This window comes from Pleurodeles waltl, chromosome 2_2 (assembly GCF_031143425.1).
Source record: "Pleurodeles waltl isolate 20211129_DDA chromosome 2_2, aPleWal1.hap1.20221129, whole genome shotgun sequence".
In the NCBI taxonomy this organism is placed as follows: domain Eukaryota; kingdom Metazoa; phylum Chordata; class Amphibia; order Caudata; family Salamandridae; genus Pleurodeles; species Pleurodeles waltl.
Window position 1 is genome coordinate 30321889 of NC_090439.1, and position 20250 is coordinate 30342138.

The following is a 20250-nucleotide window of genomic DNA, read 5'->3' on the forward strand; positions in this document are numbered from 1 at the left end:
AAAGAAAAACACCAAGGCTCCCACTACCACAACCCCAACTGTGTCCTCTAGTGCCCCTAGTAATAGCACTGGTGGTGGGAAGTCTACTACAAATAGCCAATCAAAGGGTGTAGCTGGGCTCACCATTGATAGTGTAGTTGGGGTTGGTCTTGTTAGGGAGACCACAGAGGCTGATTTAGTCTCTGATGGTGGTATTGACTTTGCCACCTTAGTTGCTTGTCCCCTTTATATGGGTAAGTACAAGCAACTTCCCCTAATAAATGGTGTTGAGGTTGAGGCCTACAGGGACACAGGAGCCAGTGTCACTATGGTGATTGTGAAACTGGTTCACCCTGATCAACACCTACTTGGTCAGCAGTACTAAGTGACTGATGCTCATAACAACACTCTTAGCCACCCCATGGCTGTTGTGAATCTCAACTGGGGGGAGGGGGTTACTGGTCCAAAGAAAGTTGTGGTAGCGACTGATTTACCTGTAGACTGCTTACTAGGCAACGATTTGGAGACATCAGCTTGGGCTGAAGTGGAGTTGGAGGCTCATGCAGCAATGCTGGGCATTCCAGGGCATATCTTTGCTCTCACAAGGGCTCAGGCCCAGACGCAAACAGGACAGGGAAGCTTGGATCCTGGAACAATAGACCAAGTGCTCCCAAAAGCTAGGGGTAGAAAGGTTAAATCCTTGTTCACAATCCCTCCCTCTCCAGAAGATTCCCCTTTTGAGGAAGAGGAATCCTCGCCCTGTGCAGAACCTACACCAGATGAGCTGGCAGCAGACAATGTTGAGCTTTTGGGTGCAGGGGTGCCTGCTAGGGAAGAGCTGAGTGTGGCACAGCAGGCCAGTCCCGCACTAGAGGGTTTAAGACAGCAAGCTGTCAAACAGTAGAATGGGGATATCACTGATAGCCATAAGGTCTATTGGGAAGATAACCTCCTCTATACTGAGTCATGGGACCCTAAACCTGGAGCTGCCAGGAGATTGGTCATCCCTTTGCAGTATAGGGAGTTTCTTCTGACCTTGGCATATGATATTCCTTTGGCTGGGCATTTGGGCCAGAGTAAAACTTGGGACAGATGTGTTCCATTGTTTCACTGGCCTCACATGTCAGAAGACACTAAGGAGTTTTGTCGGTCCTGTGTGACCTGCCAAGCCAGTGTCAAGACTGGTGGCACACCTAAGGCCCCTTTAATTCCACTTCCTGTGGTTGGGGTGCCCTTTGAAAGGGTATTTGAATTGATATAGTTGGCCCCCTTGACCCTCCAACTGCTTCAGGCAATAGGTTTATCCTTGTGGTAGTGAACCATGCCACTAGGTATCCTGAAGCTATTACCTTAAGGACCACTACAGCACCTCCAGTGGCAAAAGCTCTCCTGGGAATCTTTTCCAGAGTGGGTTTCCCTAAGGAAGTGGTGTCAGACAGAGGTAGTAACTTCATGTCTGCATACATCAAAGCTATGTGGAAGGAGGGTGGTGTAACTTACAAGTTCACTGCTCCTTATCATCCACAGACAAATGGTCTGGTTGAGAGGTTTATTAAAACTCTCAAAGGTATGATTATGGGACTCCCTGAAAAACTCAGAAGGAGATGGGATGTCCTCTTGCCATGCCTCCATTTTGCATATAGGGAGATATCCCAAAAAGGAGTGGGCTTTAGCCCCTTTGAACTTCTCTTTGGGCACCCTGTAAGAGGCCCCCTTGCTTTTGTGAAGGAGGGTTGGGAACAACCTTTAAAAGCTCCCAAGCAAGACATAGTGGACTATGTACTTGGCCTAATATCCAGCATGGCTGAGGACATGAAAAAGGCAAGCAAAAAGCTTCAGGCCAGCCAAGAGCTCCAAAAGCAATGGCATGAGCAGAAGGCTGTCCTGACCCAGTACCACCCACGACAGAAGTTGTGGGTATTGGAGCCTTTGGCCCCAAGAGCACTCCAGGACAAATGTAGTGGACCCCATCTCATTGTTAAAAAGAAAGGTGAGGTCACCTACTTGGTAGACCTGGGCACTGCCAGGAGTCTCCTTAGGGTGTTCCATGTCAATCGCCTAAAACCTTACTATGACAGGGCTGACTGAACCCTGCTCCTGGCAACTGATGAGGGGCAGGAGGAAGAGAGTGACCCTCTCCCTGTCATACTCTGAGATATTTTTGCCACATTGTCATTAAAAAAAAGTACCTTTATTTTTAGTAACTCTGAGTATTGTGATTCTTATGATATAGTGCTACATGATATAAGTGGTATAGTAGGAGCTTTGCATGTCTCCTAGTTCAGCCTAAGTTGCTCTGCTATAGCTACCTCTATCAGCCTAAGCTGCTAAAACACTACTAATCTACCAATAAGGGATAACTGGACCTGGCACAAGGTGTAAGTACCATCAGTTACCCACTATAAGCCAGGCCAACCTCCTACAGTGTTTGACTAGGTGTCAGAGTAATTGTGACAGTCTTGGTATTGGTGTGAGAGAGAGTGTAGCAGTTTCTGCCTCAATCTGAGAGTGGGTGTAAGAGTTTCTCTGAGTGTCAGGGTGAAAGTGAGAGTGTCTGCCTGAGTATGAGAGTGGGTATGAGAGTGTCTGGGTGTGAGAGTCTTGGTATTGGTGTGAGAGTGAGTGTGACAGTCTCTACTGGGTGTAAGAGTATCTATCTCTGAGTGTGAAAGTGAGCGTGAGAGTGTCTACATGGGTGTGAGAGTGGGTGTGAGAGTGTCTGTCTCAGTGTGATAGTGAATCTGAAAGCATCTAGCTTGTTGTGAGAGTACCTCTGAGAGTCTCTGTATGCGTGTCAGACTGAATATCAGAGTGTGTCCGTGGACGTGAGAGAAAGTGTAAGAACATCTCTATGGTTGTGAAAGTGAGTGTGAGAGAGCCTGGGTGTGAGAGTAACTGTAACAGTCTCAATCTGGTTTTGAGAATGGGTGTGAAAGTGTCCCTCTGATTATAGGAGTTAGTGTGGAAGTGTCTGCATGGGTGTGAGAGTGTCTGTCTGGGTGTGCAGTGTAAGACTGTCTCTGTAAGTGTGACAGTGGATGTGACAGTGGCTATCTTTCTGTGAGAGTGCATCTGAGAGTCTCCGTATGAGTGTCAGAGTGTGTTTGTGGGTGTGAGAAAAAACGTAAGAACATCTCTCTGTGTGTGAGAGTGTCTGTGTGGGTGTGAGAGTGAATATCAGTGTGTGCGGCTGAGTGTGAGACTATGTGCCACAATGTCTCACTGGGTGTGACACTGAATGTGAGAATCTCTGTCTGGGTGTGAAAGGTAGTGTGACAGTGTGTGCCTGAATGTGGAAATAGGTGAAAGAGTGTCACTCTGAGTGTGAGAGCCACTATGAAAATGTCTCTGTGGGTGAGAGAGTGAGTGTCAGAGTGTGTCTCTGGGTGTGAGACTACGTGTGGCAATGTCTGACTGGGTGTGAGTAAGTGTGAGAGTCTCAGTCCTGGTGTGAGAGGGAGTGTGGCAGTGTGTGCCTCAATATGAGAGGGGGTGAAGAGTATCTTTCTCTCTCAGTCTCAGAGTGTTAGCATGGGTGTAAGAGTGGGTGTGACAGTGCCTGTGTGGGTGTGAGAGTGGATGTGACAGCGTCTATTTGGGTGTGAGAGAGGTTGTTAATGTGTTTGAATAGGTGATTGAATTTATATCTTTTTTTATGATGGTTCGCGAAATCGGCGGATCCACCTGTGATTTACACTTGCGGCTGCGCTGAGCCCCGCAGATGGATCCACAGGTTTTGGAAACAGTCAAAAAACACATTTTAAGGCACTTGAAGACCATTTTTACTTATGTACCACCAGTATATAACACCCATGTGGTTCGGGAACTTCTACCCTAACCCCATCATCTACATTCAACCAAGATTTCAGCCCCGGGGATCATTTCCCAATGAAATACCACGGCAGCCGCAACATTCCTGTGAGGTTGCGGCCAGCCAATCATATCCTCCCTGTGGCGTGTGAATCCGTGGATCGATTTGCGAAAATCCACTGGGATTCCGCAGCACTAGAGACCTATTTTTTTGGCCTTAAATTACTCCAAAAATACTGAATGGATTTACATCAATCCAAAAGAAACATGATCTGTGGAACAAATTCTAGCTTTGTGCCAAATATGGTGTAAGTCCATTCAGCGGTTCGGGGTGTAGGCATGTATAAAGAATTGAAAAACCCCATAGACACAGAATGAAGAAAAAGTGTTTTGGGATCCACCCCTTTATTTCGGCCCCCGCTTCACAGATCACCTGAAACTTTCAAGATAGCAGCTGAACTGACCAAGGCATAAGGTTTGAAAATGTCATGAAGAATCGTCAAGCAGTGACAGAGTTGGCAAAAAAAAAAATATTCAGTTGATGGAAAAAATGGTCCTAACTATAACTACCTAGTGGCGGTCACCACTAGGTAGGTATAGTTAGGACTATATTTCCATGGAAAAGTTTACTTATTTAATCCGCTCATAGTAGCAGTCAGATACTCATGCTCCCATTCACAGACCTACTCAAACACTCAAGCACCCACTCACAGACCTATTTAGACCCTCACACACCCTCTCACAGACCATCACAGACCCTCATGCACCCATATACAGACCCACTCAGACACCTATGCTGAGACCAACTCTGAGACTCACGCACTCACTCACAGACCCACTCGGATTTAATCCAATCACAGACACTGATGCACCCACTCATAGACTCACTCAGAGACTCATGCGACTTCATTGACCTCAGGTCAGAGTTAGTTTTGGTCCCCCAAAGCGGCTCCACCTGCTGCTGCTGCCTTTCATCCTCTGAGCCTGCCTGGCTCGTTGTGTTTGAGGCCCTCCTCCAACTGCAGGCTCCCACCTGCACCTCTTTCATGGTGGCCTAGTGGTTGCCTTCTGTCCCACTCTCTGCTGCCTTCTGCCTTCTTTGTGCCCCTTTTTTATGGGTGAGCACAAAGTGCTTATTATTTTTTGCAACAAGCTAGGGATATTCACAAATTTGCGTTAAAAAATGTTTTTTAAAAACAAGTGTGGACTTCCCCGCTTTCATTTTTTTTTTATAAGTGGGTGTGGGAGGGCTGTGCCCCCCCACCCTGGAGACCACCACCTCCCCAGGGCTTTCAATGAAAATATTTAGGGGGCCCATGAACCCCGCTGCCCTGGGCACCGCCACCTCCCTAGGGCTTTCTTTTAAAATTCGTGGGAGGGCTGCAGCCTCCCAGCTGCCCTGGGGACTACCAGCTCCGCAGTTAAGTATACGAGGGGAGAGCCATGCCCCCCCCCCCCCTGAGGACCACTACCCTAATAAAAAGTGTAAAAAAAAAAAAGGGAGTGATCCCTTTGGGACCTCCGGGCCCCAGGGACCACCACTTCCCTGGGGCTGGGTCCATGTTGGAGGGGGGTACGTGGCTCCCCTTTTGGAGCCACATATGGCCCTGGGGACCATCACCTAGGTCCCATCCCCGGGACATAACTGTTTGCTGTGGCTTGGCTGCAGTTCTGAAGCTGCAGCCAAGCCATGGCAAACACTCTGCTGTTTGACAGTGGAACCTTAAAAGCAGGTCCTGCTGACAAACAGCAGAGCTTTCATCTCTATCCCACAGAGATTAAATGCTTCAGCAAGCACGGAGCTGGTGTCAAAACAGCTCTGTGCTTGCTGAAGAATTGGCACAGCATGGGAAGCCTTAAGGTAGCCCATATGGGCATTTTTTAATAGAAAAAAATTGTATTAAATAAATAAATAAATGAATAAGAAGGGACCCCAGGGAGCCCATAAGGGCTCTCTGTCATCCCAGATAGCCCATAAAGGTCTAAAAAAAAAAAAAATATTAAAACACCGTAGCTCAGTGAAGGTCACAGACCTTCACAGTGTGTTTTAGGTGTTCGAGTCCAGCTGGACTCATTTCAATTTTTTTTTTAAGAAAAAAATTATTATATTAAAATAAAATTACATTTTTAATTTTAAATTGGAAACAACTCTTTTTAAGTATATCAGACATCAAATACTAAAAAACTCTATTTCTCTCCCTCTCACTTTCTTTTGCTCTCTTTGTCTCTCTTTCAATCAATTCTCCCAGTCACACACCCACTCAGACACTTACGCACCCACTCACAGTCCCACTCACTCACGTGCCCACTCACAGACCCACTCAGACACTCATGTACCCATTCCCAGACCCGCTCAGACCCTCATGCACTCACCCAGAGCCCCAGTCAGACTGTCATGCTCCCACTCAGACCCGCTCAGATAGTTACACACCCACTCATACCATTCAGACCGTCACAGACCCACAGACACCCTGATGCACCCACTCACAGACCCATGCATATACTGACCTAACCACTAAAACACTCATGTATGCAGTCTCACACCCTGACAGACACTCTGACAGACACTCTTAGCCCCAGATATACCCTCTCACACAGAGAGGCTGCAAACAACTTCAGCAGTTCATGCCCAAAGACTGTGCTCTGCATCAGGTTGGGTGGTTAGGGGGGTTGGCAGCAGGGACTGGCTGCAGGCCAGCCCCTCTGGGCAACCTCTACTTTGCACGGGAGAAGTCCGTGCACTGTGTAAGGTTGGGTGCTTATAGGGGGTTGGCTCCGGGGCCCTGGTTGCAGGCCAGGCCATGTGGCCAACCGCTGCCACGCACGGCCAACGGCCGTGTGCGGCTGTGGGTGGATTCATGTATAGCAATTAAAACTACTATATAAAAAAAAACATTGAAATTCAATGAAAATATCAAAGGTTACAGGGATGTTATAGTTAGGTTCTGAATTTACTCATACAAAACCATAGAAATTCTGCAGTTAGAGTTCTTTCAAGTAACTAAAACTGGGCCCCAAGGTAACCATAACTTGCACCCTCATCATGCACTGCTAATTACCAAAGATATTACAGTACTCATGACATCTTTTAGAACACCATTGATAATGTTACTGTACATTTGCAGTAAAATATTGATGAGATAACTGTGCATGGCGGTGCACGATTTATCGTTTCTTTAGGGTAGGAGTTATAGGTATTTGAAATAACCCTATAATAGCTGAATTTCTATGGATGGTTTGGAATGTTTAAAATGTGAGCCTAACTACAACGTCCTTGTAAGCTTTGTTTTTTTTAGGTGAATTACATATATATATATATATATGTAATTCACCTAAAAAAAAACAAAGCTTACAAGGACGTTGTAATATCTGTGGTAATTAGCAGTTCATGATGAGGGTGCAAGTTATGGTTACCTTGGGGCCCAGTTTTAGTTTATATATATATATTGTATGCAATAATCCACCACTTCAAATGGAGAACAACCAGCAATTCTGCAATATCCTCTTTATTAGCTGAGAACCAAACAACAATAACGTGTTTTGACCACTTCCTGGTCACATGACCTGAGGTTTCAACATCACCTCCTTATCTATGCTGTCATGCCTCATAGAAACTGACAGTGATGGTCATTATAACCCTGGCGGTTGATGGTAATGTGGCGGAAGTACAGCCAAAGGCTGGCGGTACATACCGCCACATTATGACATTGGCGGGTTGGCTGAAGCCAACCCGCCAATGTACCACTCCGACTGCCATGGCGGTAGCAGCCGCCGGAATGGAGATAAGAATCTCCAGCCCAATGGCCGCTATTGTACCATCTCAGGCATTTTGACCTTGCCTACCGCCATGGATTTTGTGGCGTTCGTAACACCACAAAAACAATGGCGGTAGGCCATATCAGTGACAGGGACTTCCTTCCCTGTCACTGATTGGAGGCCCCTTCCCCCCAACAACTCCCCAGATGCCCCTAACCCCTCCTCTATCCATGGTCCCCCTTCCAATCCCTCACCTCGTACACACACACATGCAGACATGCACCACGCATACACACACCCACACACAGAGGCATACACGCATGCATCCATTCATTCGTGCACACATCCGCACCACATTCACACGCACACACACACACGCATTCACATATCCATTCTTACACGCATTCTCAGACATGCATACATGCACGCAAACAACACTATGCATACATTCGCATTCACGCACACACTCACACACTCATGCACACACACTCCCGCACACACACACACAACACCTCCCACCCCCTCCCCTGTCGGGAACCCAACTTACCTGAATCCAAGGGGTCTTCCGGCAGGGGATGGGACGGGGCGCTCCTACTGCCAGCAGCACCCGCTAGCAGAACAACTCCAGGCCGTATTATTTTTCATAATACGGCTGGCGGCGGTCTACTGGCGTGGCACTGCTGTGAGCAGCGCCACCTCAATACCATCCACCAGCATCGCCACACCCGGATTTCTGCCCTTCTTGTGGTGGAAATCCGGCTGTGGTCATAATTTGGCAGACGGCTGTTAGCCGCAGCGAAGGTCTTTTGGTGGCCGTCGCTGCGGCGGTAGGCGGTACTTACCGCCAATGTCATAATGTAGGCCTATGTATGTATCTTTACATGATAAGCAAATAATCAAATTACATATTGTCATATGTAAATCAAAAGTATTATTCAATACAATCACCAAAAATAGCCAATCTTGAGTAATTAGACTTATAGCTGTACATTGATATATGTCACCTTGAGATACCGTGAATATTCACTTTCACAATCTGTAGTGTTTATTGCTGCTCAAATAGCAGTTCTAAATGACCACCTTCAAAACAATTCTATAAGGGGTTCTTCAAGAACATGAATAATATAATCATCATCCGATGTATTCATGCTAATTCATCTTGTGTCATTATAGACTATCATATACAGTTATCAACTGTAATAGCCTCCCCACGTATCTATTATTGTATTGTTAAGTTCAACTGTATGTGATAGTCTGCAATAACACAGGTTGAATGAATTCTCTAACATTGTTACTTAGCATGAATATATTGGATGATATTTGAATATTTTCTTATTGAGCAAAGATATGTACAGTCTGTTGTCAGTTTCTATGAGGCATGACAGCATAGATAAGGAGATGATTTTGAAACCTCCGATCATATGACCAGGACCAGGAAGTGGTTGAAACACGTTATTGTTGTTTGGTTCTCTGCGATTAAAGAGGATATTGCAGAACTGCTGGTCTGGAGTGGTTTGCTGTTCACAATTTGACGTGGTGGATTATTACCTACACTATTTTACGATGATTGGCACATTTGAGCCCTGACTCGCTGGCCGGGCATCCTACTACCGCCTTTGAATGGTCAAGCAATATCTAAAGGAACACTTGCTGACTGCATCACTCGCACTGCAGGTGCCGGTAAGACCCACGTGGAAGGACAAGGAAATTTACTCGGAGAGGTCAGAAGTTGAGTCTTTACACAGCTATCAGAGTCCGTCGGGAAACCTATTCCCCAGACGCAGAACTGGAGATTCTGAATTGTGAAGTATGGCAGAGGACTATTTGAAGGGGCGTGAGGCCTCGGCTGAATCCATTTTTAAACTCCGGGTTAAGGGTACGTCCAATGATGAAGGGGTAAAAGTGCCCATTAATTTGGATATGAAGCAAAAATGTGACACTTTGGAAAGATTGAAAAGCAAAGAAGTGAGTCAAAGGTGTGAAGCAACCTCACTGCAAAACTATTTGGAGGAGATCTGCATCCCAAGAGGGCTATGCCTCTTTATTGTACCCAGCCTGTCAAACCTGAATCCACAATTTCTAAGGGAATGGTCTGAGAACACAAATGCATGTCCATGGGTCATGCTACAAATTTTGATCAAACATGCTTGTGCTGAACATACAGACTTGACAGAGCACATCAACAAATTACTGGCAGAAATAAAAAAACAACCGGCCCAAGAATAGCTATCCAACACTTTGAAGGTAATTGATTACAGGATTAAAATCTATGAGAAGGAAGTCACATTGAGGAAAACACGAAAGATCCAGCGCGATGAGAGGGATTATGAATCTGGAAGGATTTTGACATTTGCCAAGAAATTTGACAGAGCACTTTGACATTTGCCAAGAAATTTGACAGAGCACGAATTGACCTGTCCTAGGAGAATGTATTACAGACACTGAATGAAAAGGGAGGTGTCTTTAGTACGGAAGGGAGTTCAGACCTTGACTGAGGAGAAGACCTTCACCCTGTGCTGGGTTAAATGACGTCTTTCCCCTAGGAATACCACCTGCTAAAACAAACCAACAAACGTTCTTACAGAAGAGTCAGTGGCAAAAAGTGAAGAACTGACAACTGCAGGAAGGCAGGAAAAGATGGCAAAACCTGCATGGGAACACACTAAACTGGGGACAGTAAAAACAATGATGGACTCAGGTAAAATTAATAATCAACTTAGTAACATTATTGTCTCTGAAAGTGAAACCACAGATTGTGAAAGGGAAGTCATACAACTGTGTTTATCATTCTGCCCTGACACTTCAACTAACTGCACAAGTAAGGGTGGGCTTGTTTAAATTTGTCCACAGCTAAAATTATGTAAATACAACACTCTGAAGATCAAGGAGGAACGCATACATACAAAGTGTCAGACAACAAATGAAAAATCGAAATTGCTGACTGATGACATAGAAACCCTACACACCTTATATCATCTGAGCATAGGAGAGTCCAAAGGACTTACAACCGAGACATTTGATCCTTTCACTCCACATTCAGTTGACACTTTACCAATAGAATTTGGCATCCATATCGGTCTGAGTGTGGACACTGAATTCAAACAGCAATCTAAGTTTGTTCCTCAAATGCTTAGAGATCATATTGACACCTCTTGTGATTTAGTGGCTAAAGGTTGGTTGAAAATATGTAGGGAAAGACCAATGAAACATAATTTTAGCAGAAAGCAATGGGAAGCAATGTTGGTGTTACAGCAGGATGAGAATTTGATTATAAAACCCTCGGACAAAGGGGGGAATGTGGTTTTGATTACAAGAAAACAGTACGTGATTGAGGCATTGAGACAACTAAATGACAGACAATTTTATGAAAAGGTGGATAGAATGTATTGGGATAACATGAGAATTAGCTATTGTGATCGACTGAAAGAATGGTATAATGATCAGTTCTTGAGTTAGGATGAGTAATTATATCCCAAGAATGATACAACTACAGTTCCCACTCTATATTTTCTACCTAATGTTCATAAAAGCCTGGTGAATCCACCTGGGTGCCCTCAAAGAACAGCATTTTTTAAACACTTATATGTGGACAACTTTCTCTCCCCTTTTGTGACGCATCTATATTAATATGTTAGGGACACTAAAGATTTTCTCAGTAGGGTCCAGGATCTTCATTGGGGCGCAACCTTTTTTTTATGGCATGTATGAATGTAGAAAGTCTTTATACAAACATAAGATACGAAGATGGCTTGGAAGCATCCAAATATTTTCTACTAGCTTGATATATGAATTACTTACAACAGATACATATGTTACTGAAGATGGTGGAATTGTGTCTGACTGAGAATATTTTTATGTTTGTAAATTATTTTAATAAAAAGTACCTGGAACCGCAATGGGTACCTGTTTCTCCCCAAGTAACGCAAACTTGGTCGTCGGCAGTGGAAGGAGAAGTTGATCTGGGGCAGTTAAATGAAACAATGGACAGAAAAACTTAGCAACTTGGTGATACATCAATGATGTTTTCACATGTGGAATGACTCTGAGGATGAATTGAAACAGTTTGATGAATGTTTGAATGTGAGTAATTTGAACCTTCGGTTCACTATGCATTGCAGTTATGCCAATATTGATTATTTAGACATATAATTGAAGGTTAGAGGGGGAACACTGATCACCAAATTACACAGGAAAGAGACTGCAGGAAACTCCATCTTACTTACAATGAATACATGGGATGATGATTATATTATTATAGATGTTCTTTCTTAAGGGGGCCCTTTTATCAAAAGAAATTTGAAGGAGGTCATTTACAACTGCTAATTGAGCAGGAATAAACTCCACTGATTGTGAGAGTGAATGTTTGTGATATCACAGGGTGACATAAATCAATGTACAGCCACAAGTCAAATTACTCAAGATTGCCTATTTTTTGCAGTTGTATTGATGAATACTTTTGATTTATGTATGGCAGTATTTAATTTGATAATTTGCTTATCATGTAAAGAAATATACATAAATAGTTTTTAATTTCTATGAGGCATGACAGCGTAGATAAGGAAGTGATGTTGAATCCTCAGGTCATGTGACCATGAATAGGAAGTGGTCGAAATGCATTATTTTTGTTTGGTTCTCAGATAATAAATAGGATATTGAAGAACTACCAGCCTGGATTGGCTTGTTGTTCGCCATTTGACTTGATGGATTATTGCGTACAAGATTTTATAGTGGCAGCCTATCTGAGCCCCGACTCACTGGCTGGATGACCCACTACTGACTGGTCACAACATATATATATATATATATATATATATATATCACACAAAATGAAGGAATAGAGGACCACTCGATTATCCAAAATCAATTTATCTTGTCCTCCTTTGCACTAAGTTTGAGACCACCGTGTTGGCACTGTCCTAACATGGTGAGGCGGACTTGCCAATGATGAAGCATGCCACAAAAATGTGGGTGAGGTCTTTCCGCCCATAATCTTTGGATCCTTTTGTCACCAGCACTGGAATTCCCTGTGGGTTGAGGCAAAATAGGAATCTAGCTGCCATACCTTTTGTGGGTCTATATATACACAAACACACACCTATGTAGAAAAAAGGACAGCAATTGACATACAAATAGGACTAAATGCCAGCACTGCACTGACCTTTGCCAAAATGTAGTCCATTTCCATGTCACTGGCTGTTTAAGTTTTTTGCTCTGGAAATCTGATCATCCTGTAGTAGTTAGTGCAAATGCCGCTAATTAATATACAAGGTCAAGTTCTCATGAGAATTCACAATGTGGTCCCAATATGCGAGGCATTGGAAACATTCACTCTCAATTAAACAGTGTGCTACAGAACTCTGAAGGAAACTAGTTTGTACCTAGGAAATTGGTATTGCATCTCAAAGCAGTGTGTACAAAGTTATTAGTACATTAATTGTTACTGCGCAGGTTGAAACAAACATGCAGAAAAGATGGCTGCAAAGAGCCCCAAATGTAAGGCCTACATTAGCCAATGTTAGCATCAGCACAGTTCCCTCAACATAATGTATTTACTGTGTTAATATCATCGTGCATATAATTTTAAAACTCTTTCCCAATAGAGTACAAGACTTAGCTCACAAAAAAAGTATTGTAACTTTGCCTTTCCCCCTGGGGGAGATGGGGGTAGCAAGGTGAGCCACGTCTTTATCTCATTTTTTATTGCATATTAAAATTAGACATGATACAAGAAGTAAACAGTAGACTTTATAAAAGGCTACAAAAAGAGAGGAGTCCGTGACACAGCAAAACCGCCTTATGAGTTAGGATAGGAGCCAGCGGAAAGAACGAGCTATGTATGTGCTCAGGGAAAATTGAGGTAGGATGTCACGTGACGAAAACATTTTGACGTACGCCGTGACGTACTCTTGGGCATGCGGTGCACGAATGCTGTGCAAGGGACAAAATAAAAGCAACACTGTCTGTTTGCTCGTCACCGTACGGTGTGCCTGAAAAGGTTGCCGTTACTGTTTAACCTCATGCCTTTCCTTGACTTGCAGGACCCTCTCCTCCTCCACCATGGAAGCCGAGGCTGCGCTGTGCATGCAGCACACACACCCCCTCCAAGCTCCCGGCCCGGCCCCTTCCTGGCCACTCCCCTTGCTGACTGCCAGCAGCGGCCACCCCTAGCGCTCCGCTCAGCCAGGCCGCCAAAAATAAATAAACACGGGCAGACGAGGGCTGACAGCAGGCGGGGCGGACGCATACAGCACCCCGAAGCCGTGTTCCCGCTCTCAGTAGCAGCCGTCAGCACGGTCTCCTCACTGCTGGAAAGTTTGGCTTTGATGGCAATGAATGGCTGCCGCCGTGCAGGAGAGGCGGCGCTGCAGATTGTAGGAGATAGGGAGGACCAAAGCAATCAAAACACACACAAGCTTGCCTCTGGCTGAGGTACGGTCTGTATCCCCACCCCTGACAGCGCAGAGTGCCCTCCCCCTCGTAGCTGTGAGTGGAACCTGTCGCTAGGTCCCTCCTCTCTCTGGTCCTGAGGCTGGGACCCTGCGAATGAAGCCGTCCTCCTTTCTCGTCACTGGTCCTGAGACCCAACTCATGGAGCCCGCCTCTTCTCTGGTCCTGACATCGGGGTACTCATACTGAAGTCCCCCTCACTGGTTTTGAGACCTCTGTGTCTGTCTCACTTGTTTCGAGGCGTAGAGCTCCGCAGATGGCGCCCTCCTCTACACTGGTGCTGAGGCTGGGATCAGAGGGGCCGTGGAATGCCTTCTTGGCCATCACTGCGTAGGATGCCCACAGCCCTCATTCTTGCTGCTATTACCCGGTGTGCCTGTATGCCATGAACTTTACAGTTCTGACCAGCAGAGAACAGTGCCTGTCTTTCTAATGCACGTCCCTGTTGCAAACAGAAGTGCATTGAGCCGTTTCGCTATGAAGGCAAAGCTTTGTCTTGCTGCTCTACACTTCCATAATGCAGTAGCGCAAAGGCAAATTGCTATGCTGAAAATTTAAAGTGAGAAACCACAGTTGTAGAAGTTCTGCTCGAACTGGAGTCTGTGGACTGAAATTTCTTCGGAACTGGAAATTGAGGATGTAGGGCATGGTCAATCATAGTGCAAGGCACAACCTTTGGATCCGGCACCTAACACAATGGCAATTCCCCCTCTTAAAATAGATGGAATTTAGGGAATCATTTTCTTGAAAAGGTCACATATTTCTGGAAAACAGACGGTTCTCCATCGCCATGGAAAGAAGGTACGATCACCGGGAGATCGTGGCAAAGTATCTCCACCACAAACTTGCGCAAAGGGGGTATGAGTGGAGGTACCAGGAGTGGAGTGCTCGCGAAGAGGAATCTGGAAGAAATGGGCCACCTCCAGGACTTCCAGATGAAGCTGCTAATCCTGGCAATACTGCTAATCTTTCTGAAGCCACTGGTCAAAGTGTCGTGCCCACTGCTGCTCAACCTGGTGTCAGCACGGTGGACCACCTACCCCGGGAACCGCCTGCCGAGATCCACCGCACTCTGCAGTGGGCCACTGATGAGTTTTCCCGGCGGTACTGCCGTGACTTTGGCCACCTTTCCGAGCAGCTGCTTTGCCCCACACCTCCTGGCACAGCACGGGCGCGCTTCAACACGGTGGCTGAAGAGCTGTTCCGTGACGGAGTCAACTGGGGTCGCATTGTGGCCTTCTTTGAGTTTGGTGGAGCCCTGAGCCTGGAGAGTATCCACCGTGAGATGGCACCCCAGCTGGTCGATGGTATTGCCTCATGGATGACCGAGTACCTTGACCACCACTTGCAGCGCTGGATCCTGGACAACGGCGGTTGGGTAGGTGGACAGCTCCCTCGCTTAATGGCATCTGTGTTTCTCAATGTGGACATCCATGCCCCGGAGAAATTACAATATAATGAGTAAATGAAGAGACTGTGTAGTGCAGCACTGGGAACGTAATCACTTCGAAGCTCTGCTTCGCTAAATAAGTGAAAGCATGATAGAAGAAATGCATTTTCAGTTTCTTTTCGATGGGCGGGGGGTGGGGGGGAGTATTTTGCTTCTGGGATGTTAACAATTTTGAATACCATGTAAAGGGTTAGATGTGCCAAAAATGTGGTAAGAATCTTCCCTGGTTGTAGAGAGGCAGCTTTCAGTGCATTGACAGCACTTTAATGAAAACTGTTTTACATATCAACGCAGTCCGCAGTCTTTCAAAATATCTCACTGGAATATGTTTTCCGTTACCATGAAATTAGCTATCTGCAAGCCTAAATGAATGTAAATAGCCAAATACCTTTAATCTAGCACATAACCCAGTATTCCGAATATTTCTAAACACCTCCACTTTACCCATTTGAGGGAAATCACGTGCACCGAGAGAGGGCATTTTTAGTCAAAGATTTCACAATTTTGGTCAACCGAGGAAGCTGAGATTTGAATTTCAGTCTTGTATCCACTGTCAATTAAAGTATTGCGTGATTGCAAGTTGGAAAGGGTGACAGGTAGTACCAAAACAGCCTGTTTTTTTAGTTCGAAATTTATATGTTTTCAAGCCTCAGGGTCAAAAACCAACATTATTCCAAACATTTCGACTATGCAACATGCACCTCATTTGGGGAGAGATCGTTCCATCTTGTAGCGATGCATTGCTACAGTAGCGACCAAATATGCAATAACCGAGGGAATTGAGCATGTCTTCTCTTGAGTCAAGGAATATTTAATGAATTGTTTAGGCGTTTGGAACAATAGTGTGTCACCTTTTAGTTACTCGGGCGCCTATGACATTGACAAAAAGTATGCTTTATGTGGGACGATGGGAAATTAGAGTTCAGTCATAGTTGGGGAACCATGCCCAATGTTCTTCAGTCTCCCGCTGTATGGAATCATCTGTCTTTGAAACAGACGATTTAACTGCTTCCCTAGACTTTAAAAGACAGTGTTGATTGACTGGTGCCCAAAGCAGCATGCTCCGACCTTCAACTGAAGATAAATTCAATGTATTTGTGCTGTTCATATAGTGCACATCTCTCCGTTAGGTCAACAGTGAGTTTCACAACCTGCCAAGCCAATATGCAAATAGATGCAAATGGATGAGATGGAATGTATTGATTACGATGCGAAGGGTTCTATTGAGCACTATGGATTTGCTAGAAGGAGAGAGCTGAACCTGAAGTCCATTAACTGTAACAATGTTTACTTTCTTAACAGTTTTTTTTCTTCTGAAAGTTATGGATTGAATTTTGAAATTCTAAAAGTGTGTTGTCGTAATGCTACAAACAAGCCATACATGCATGAGTGTTGATGTCTGGAGTTGATACCAATCCACTACATTGAAGGCAATGCATTTTTTGTTTATTTGTAGCCTCAAACTGTTTCTCTTCGAGTGGGAAGACCTTCATTTTGCGACTAAAATGAGTTGTGTATGTGCCTGTTTTCAGCCCCCTCACATATCACTTTATACACATTGCATGATAAGGTGAGGAATTTCACCAGTGTGAAACCATGACACGGTAAAGCTCTATGTTCAAGTTTTTTTTTATTTTATTTTATTTTTATTTTTTAAATCGTCGGTAAGAACAGGAAAGCTGGTACACTTGCCCCCCACCTCACAATCTAACCAGACTCCTGTCTCCATTGGAAACTTTTAGTAAATCGTATGCGAGACCACCTACAGGTGCTGCAATGCCATACCAAAGGCAGACTGTGTGCTACACCCGTACAGTAACTGTGCTACTCATGCATGATGCCAATTTAGATACACAGGTGGTAAAACAGTTATCTCAGATTAGTAAATCATTATGGATTTAAAACGTTCAGCTGAGAGGAAAAACATATTTTTTATTTACGTAACTTATTCCGCACACATTAAGGTTGTACTTATTGTAAGACTTGCGGGAAGATGTGTTTCTTAAGAGGAGGCTCATGGATGCCTAACATTAACTGACCTGGAACAATGTTGGGATCGTACACATGTTCGAAGCAGGTATATTAATGTGTTTTACTCCTTCATGGAAGCTATAGTAATTCTATTTTGTAAGTACTTTCTTTATGTTGCCTGCTCATATTCTTGTCTCGTGATTATTGCAAGTTCCCTTTCTCAGTGCTCCATGTTCCGGGGAAAACTGTAAGAATTGATCTTTGAATCATCCGGTCCGCCAGATGCCTCGTGTGTGAGCCCCGTGCAGTAAATACTTTCTTTACTTTTTAGTGAGTTCGTCATCACCATTTGTCACACCAGGGTGCGAAACAAGCAATAATGCAAACTGTAGAGGTGAAGGGGGAGTTTTTGCTTGCTCGTGTTTCCTTTTTGACTCAGTTTCCGTCCAGTCTGTCAAACGGAAAGTGTATTCCGACATTAAAATAATTCAGCAGTTGGAAATACCGTTCTTGAACCTTTGTAAATTATGCACTTGCCATGCAGATGTGGAAATGCTGAGCAACGTGGCTCTAGAGTATTGTATGAAGGCTCTGCTCCCCAGAACACCCCTCCCAGAAAGAGGGGCATACCATAACACCAGTGATTTAAAAATGAAAAAAAAAAACCAAGATGCTCCTTGACACAAAATGTCAGAGTTGTGATCCATGATGAGCCTGGCCTCTAAGTCGTGCATTGCGCTACTGATCCCGCCTCCTCCTCTGGGAGACAGGTAGGCAGTCGAGGAGGCTTCCGAGATAGCAGGGCGCCCTCTGCAGGCAACGATTGCGCAGTGCTCATGTGTCTCGTGCCAAGTGAACGTCACGGGAATGCGAAAGTGCTCTGTTGATATAGCACGCTATTCTGGTGATCAGCCAACATGGAAGTGTGAGCAGTTTTGAAAGATAATAGGCTGGAATCACAGTCTTTCGAAGTTAGGGAGTTGGGATTTGTAGGAGAGTTTCACTTTTAAAGAGAATTAGTTTTACGGTTTTACCCTCTCTCCCCTCCAGTCTAATTTCGCTTCTAACCCGTTCACGTGGTGTTTAAGATCAGGCATGCAGAACCTCCCACGCCTGCTCAAATGTTCCTTCGCATTGTTTTCACAAGTCTGGCACAGAGTGCATTACGTGAGGTAGAAAGGCCCCTCGATACAGAGCTCAAATGAACGGCGTACAGGAAAGAGTTTCCTGCTGCACCTCCCCGCTTGCTCCAGTTTTTACGATCCTGGGCATCTCGTGCTCTGAATCGTTGCTGCACTGGTCTTTGTTTATTGTTATTTCGGAGCATGGACAGATAATTTAATACTGTATTTAACTGTTTTCACAAATGCTCGTCCCAATGTTCAGTGCAATTCGGTATTTACTAATTTAATTTCTTTTGCTTTAGCTTTTATAGTGGTAAATGTATATATGTTTATAATTGCAATTTAGCTTTGAGTGGTTGGAGGTTTTTGGTGGTTGACTGCTTTGCTCCAGTCCACGTTTTAAGTACACTTGTTTCTAGTCTTTGTTATTTTTACCTTGTTCGCCGAACAGCCAAACAAGAGGTTTGTCGTCACTGCTGTTTCTGACAAAGGAACTTTTGTGGCCTGAAATTTGAAAGACCGACTCCCTCTAGGTCAATATGGACACTATCTCCAGTCCTGAAATTTCCACCTCCAAATAATTGATTTCCGATGTGTTAGTCTAATTAGTTTGATTGAAGCGAGCATGACTAATACACCCAAATACAGTAAGTAGCCTACCACACAAAAGGCCTGGACACATAATCTTCAGAGACCAGAAAGGAGGTGTTCACCCCGCTCAAAGCTGCTGGGGTATTCCAGGGATATCCAACGTTTAGCCATGAGTGCTAGATCCATGCCAGCTATTCAGGATAACCATTATGTAAATAATGTTCATTTATATTCATTGTATGCCCTTGAGTGTCATATGAATATAATGAAACACGGGTATGGACAAAACCCCATCGAGCAGCAGTGAACACTGCTGTACTGTTCAGTCTTTGTCCTCTGCCAATTAAAAGAATCGCCCAGGAGGTCTCCTTAGAAAAATAGCGCCATAGCAATGTCGTCTTTCAAAAACAAATTACCAAGATCTCAAGTCTTTTTTTCAAAGAGCTGTGTGGTAATGACAAACCTTTTGGTTTCTTTAGCAATTTCCAAATTTAGTGGAGGACCCACAACTGGAATTTTCTCTACCCTAGGTCTTAGTGTGGTGGAGAAACTGCAGTCGATGGTTCTTCCCCTGACTTATCTCTTCTTCCAGAAGTCATACGATATGTAGTTAACTCCAATCTCTAAATCAGAATCGTCATATATTAGTTTTCTCTGACAAGTGCAGTAATACATCACTTTTCAGTCAGAGACATGCTGAACTGGAATGGGCCACAAAGGTAATTATTTCAGTCACCATGTTATGATGCAGGAGTGACAACCATCTTAATGATCATGTGGTGTATCTAGCGGGGCAAATCGGAAAACTTCAACTAGTAATGGCGATCGTCTTTGGATAGCTTGCATCAAAACAATATTCTACATGACAGCAACTTCAAAGACATATTATTATTTGTAGAATAAAGCCTTTGACATCATGTTTTTAATACCATGTAAAAGCTGTCATTGTAATGTTATGCAATTGTTGTGCTAGTGTAGCAACGTTTTTAATATGTAGTGGCAACTAGGGCTGGCCTTATCTGCCCAATGAATATTAAATAACAGTCTGGTTTTCAAGTCATCCACCGAAAATATGTATGAGGAGAATTTACATACAATGAATTTGAGTGGAGATTATTTGTG

The 20250-nt window shown here is 44.3% G+C and overlaps 1 protein-coding gene across 2 annotated transcripts in view; it reads left to right on the forward strand.

The window, feature by feature from the left end:
- Nucleotides 1-13444: 13444 nt before the first annotated feature.
- Nucleotides 13445-20250, forward strand: part of BCL2 (BCL2 apoptosis regulator) — a 501592-nt gene continuing 494786 nt past the window's right edge. For both annotated transcript variants that reach the window (XM_069219442.1, XM_069219443.1), the window contains exon 1: nt 13445-15370. In XM_069219442.1, coding sequence (XP_069075543.1) covers nt 14783-15370 — 588 coding nt within the window. In that variant the 5' untranslated portion in view covers nt 13445-14782. The remainder of the gene's footprint in view (nt 15371-20250) is intronic.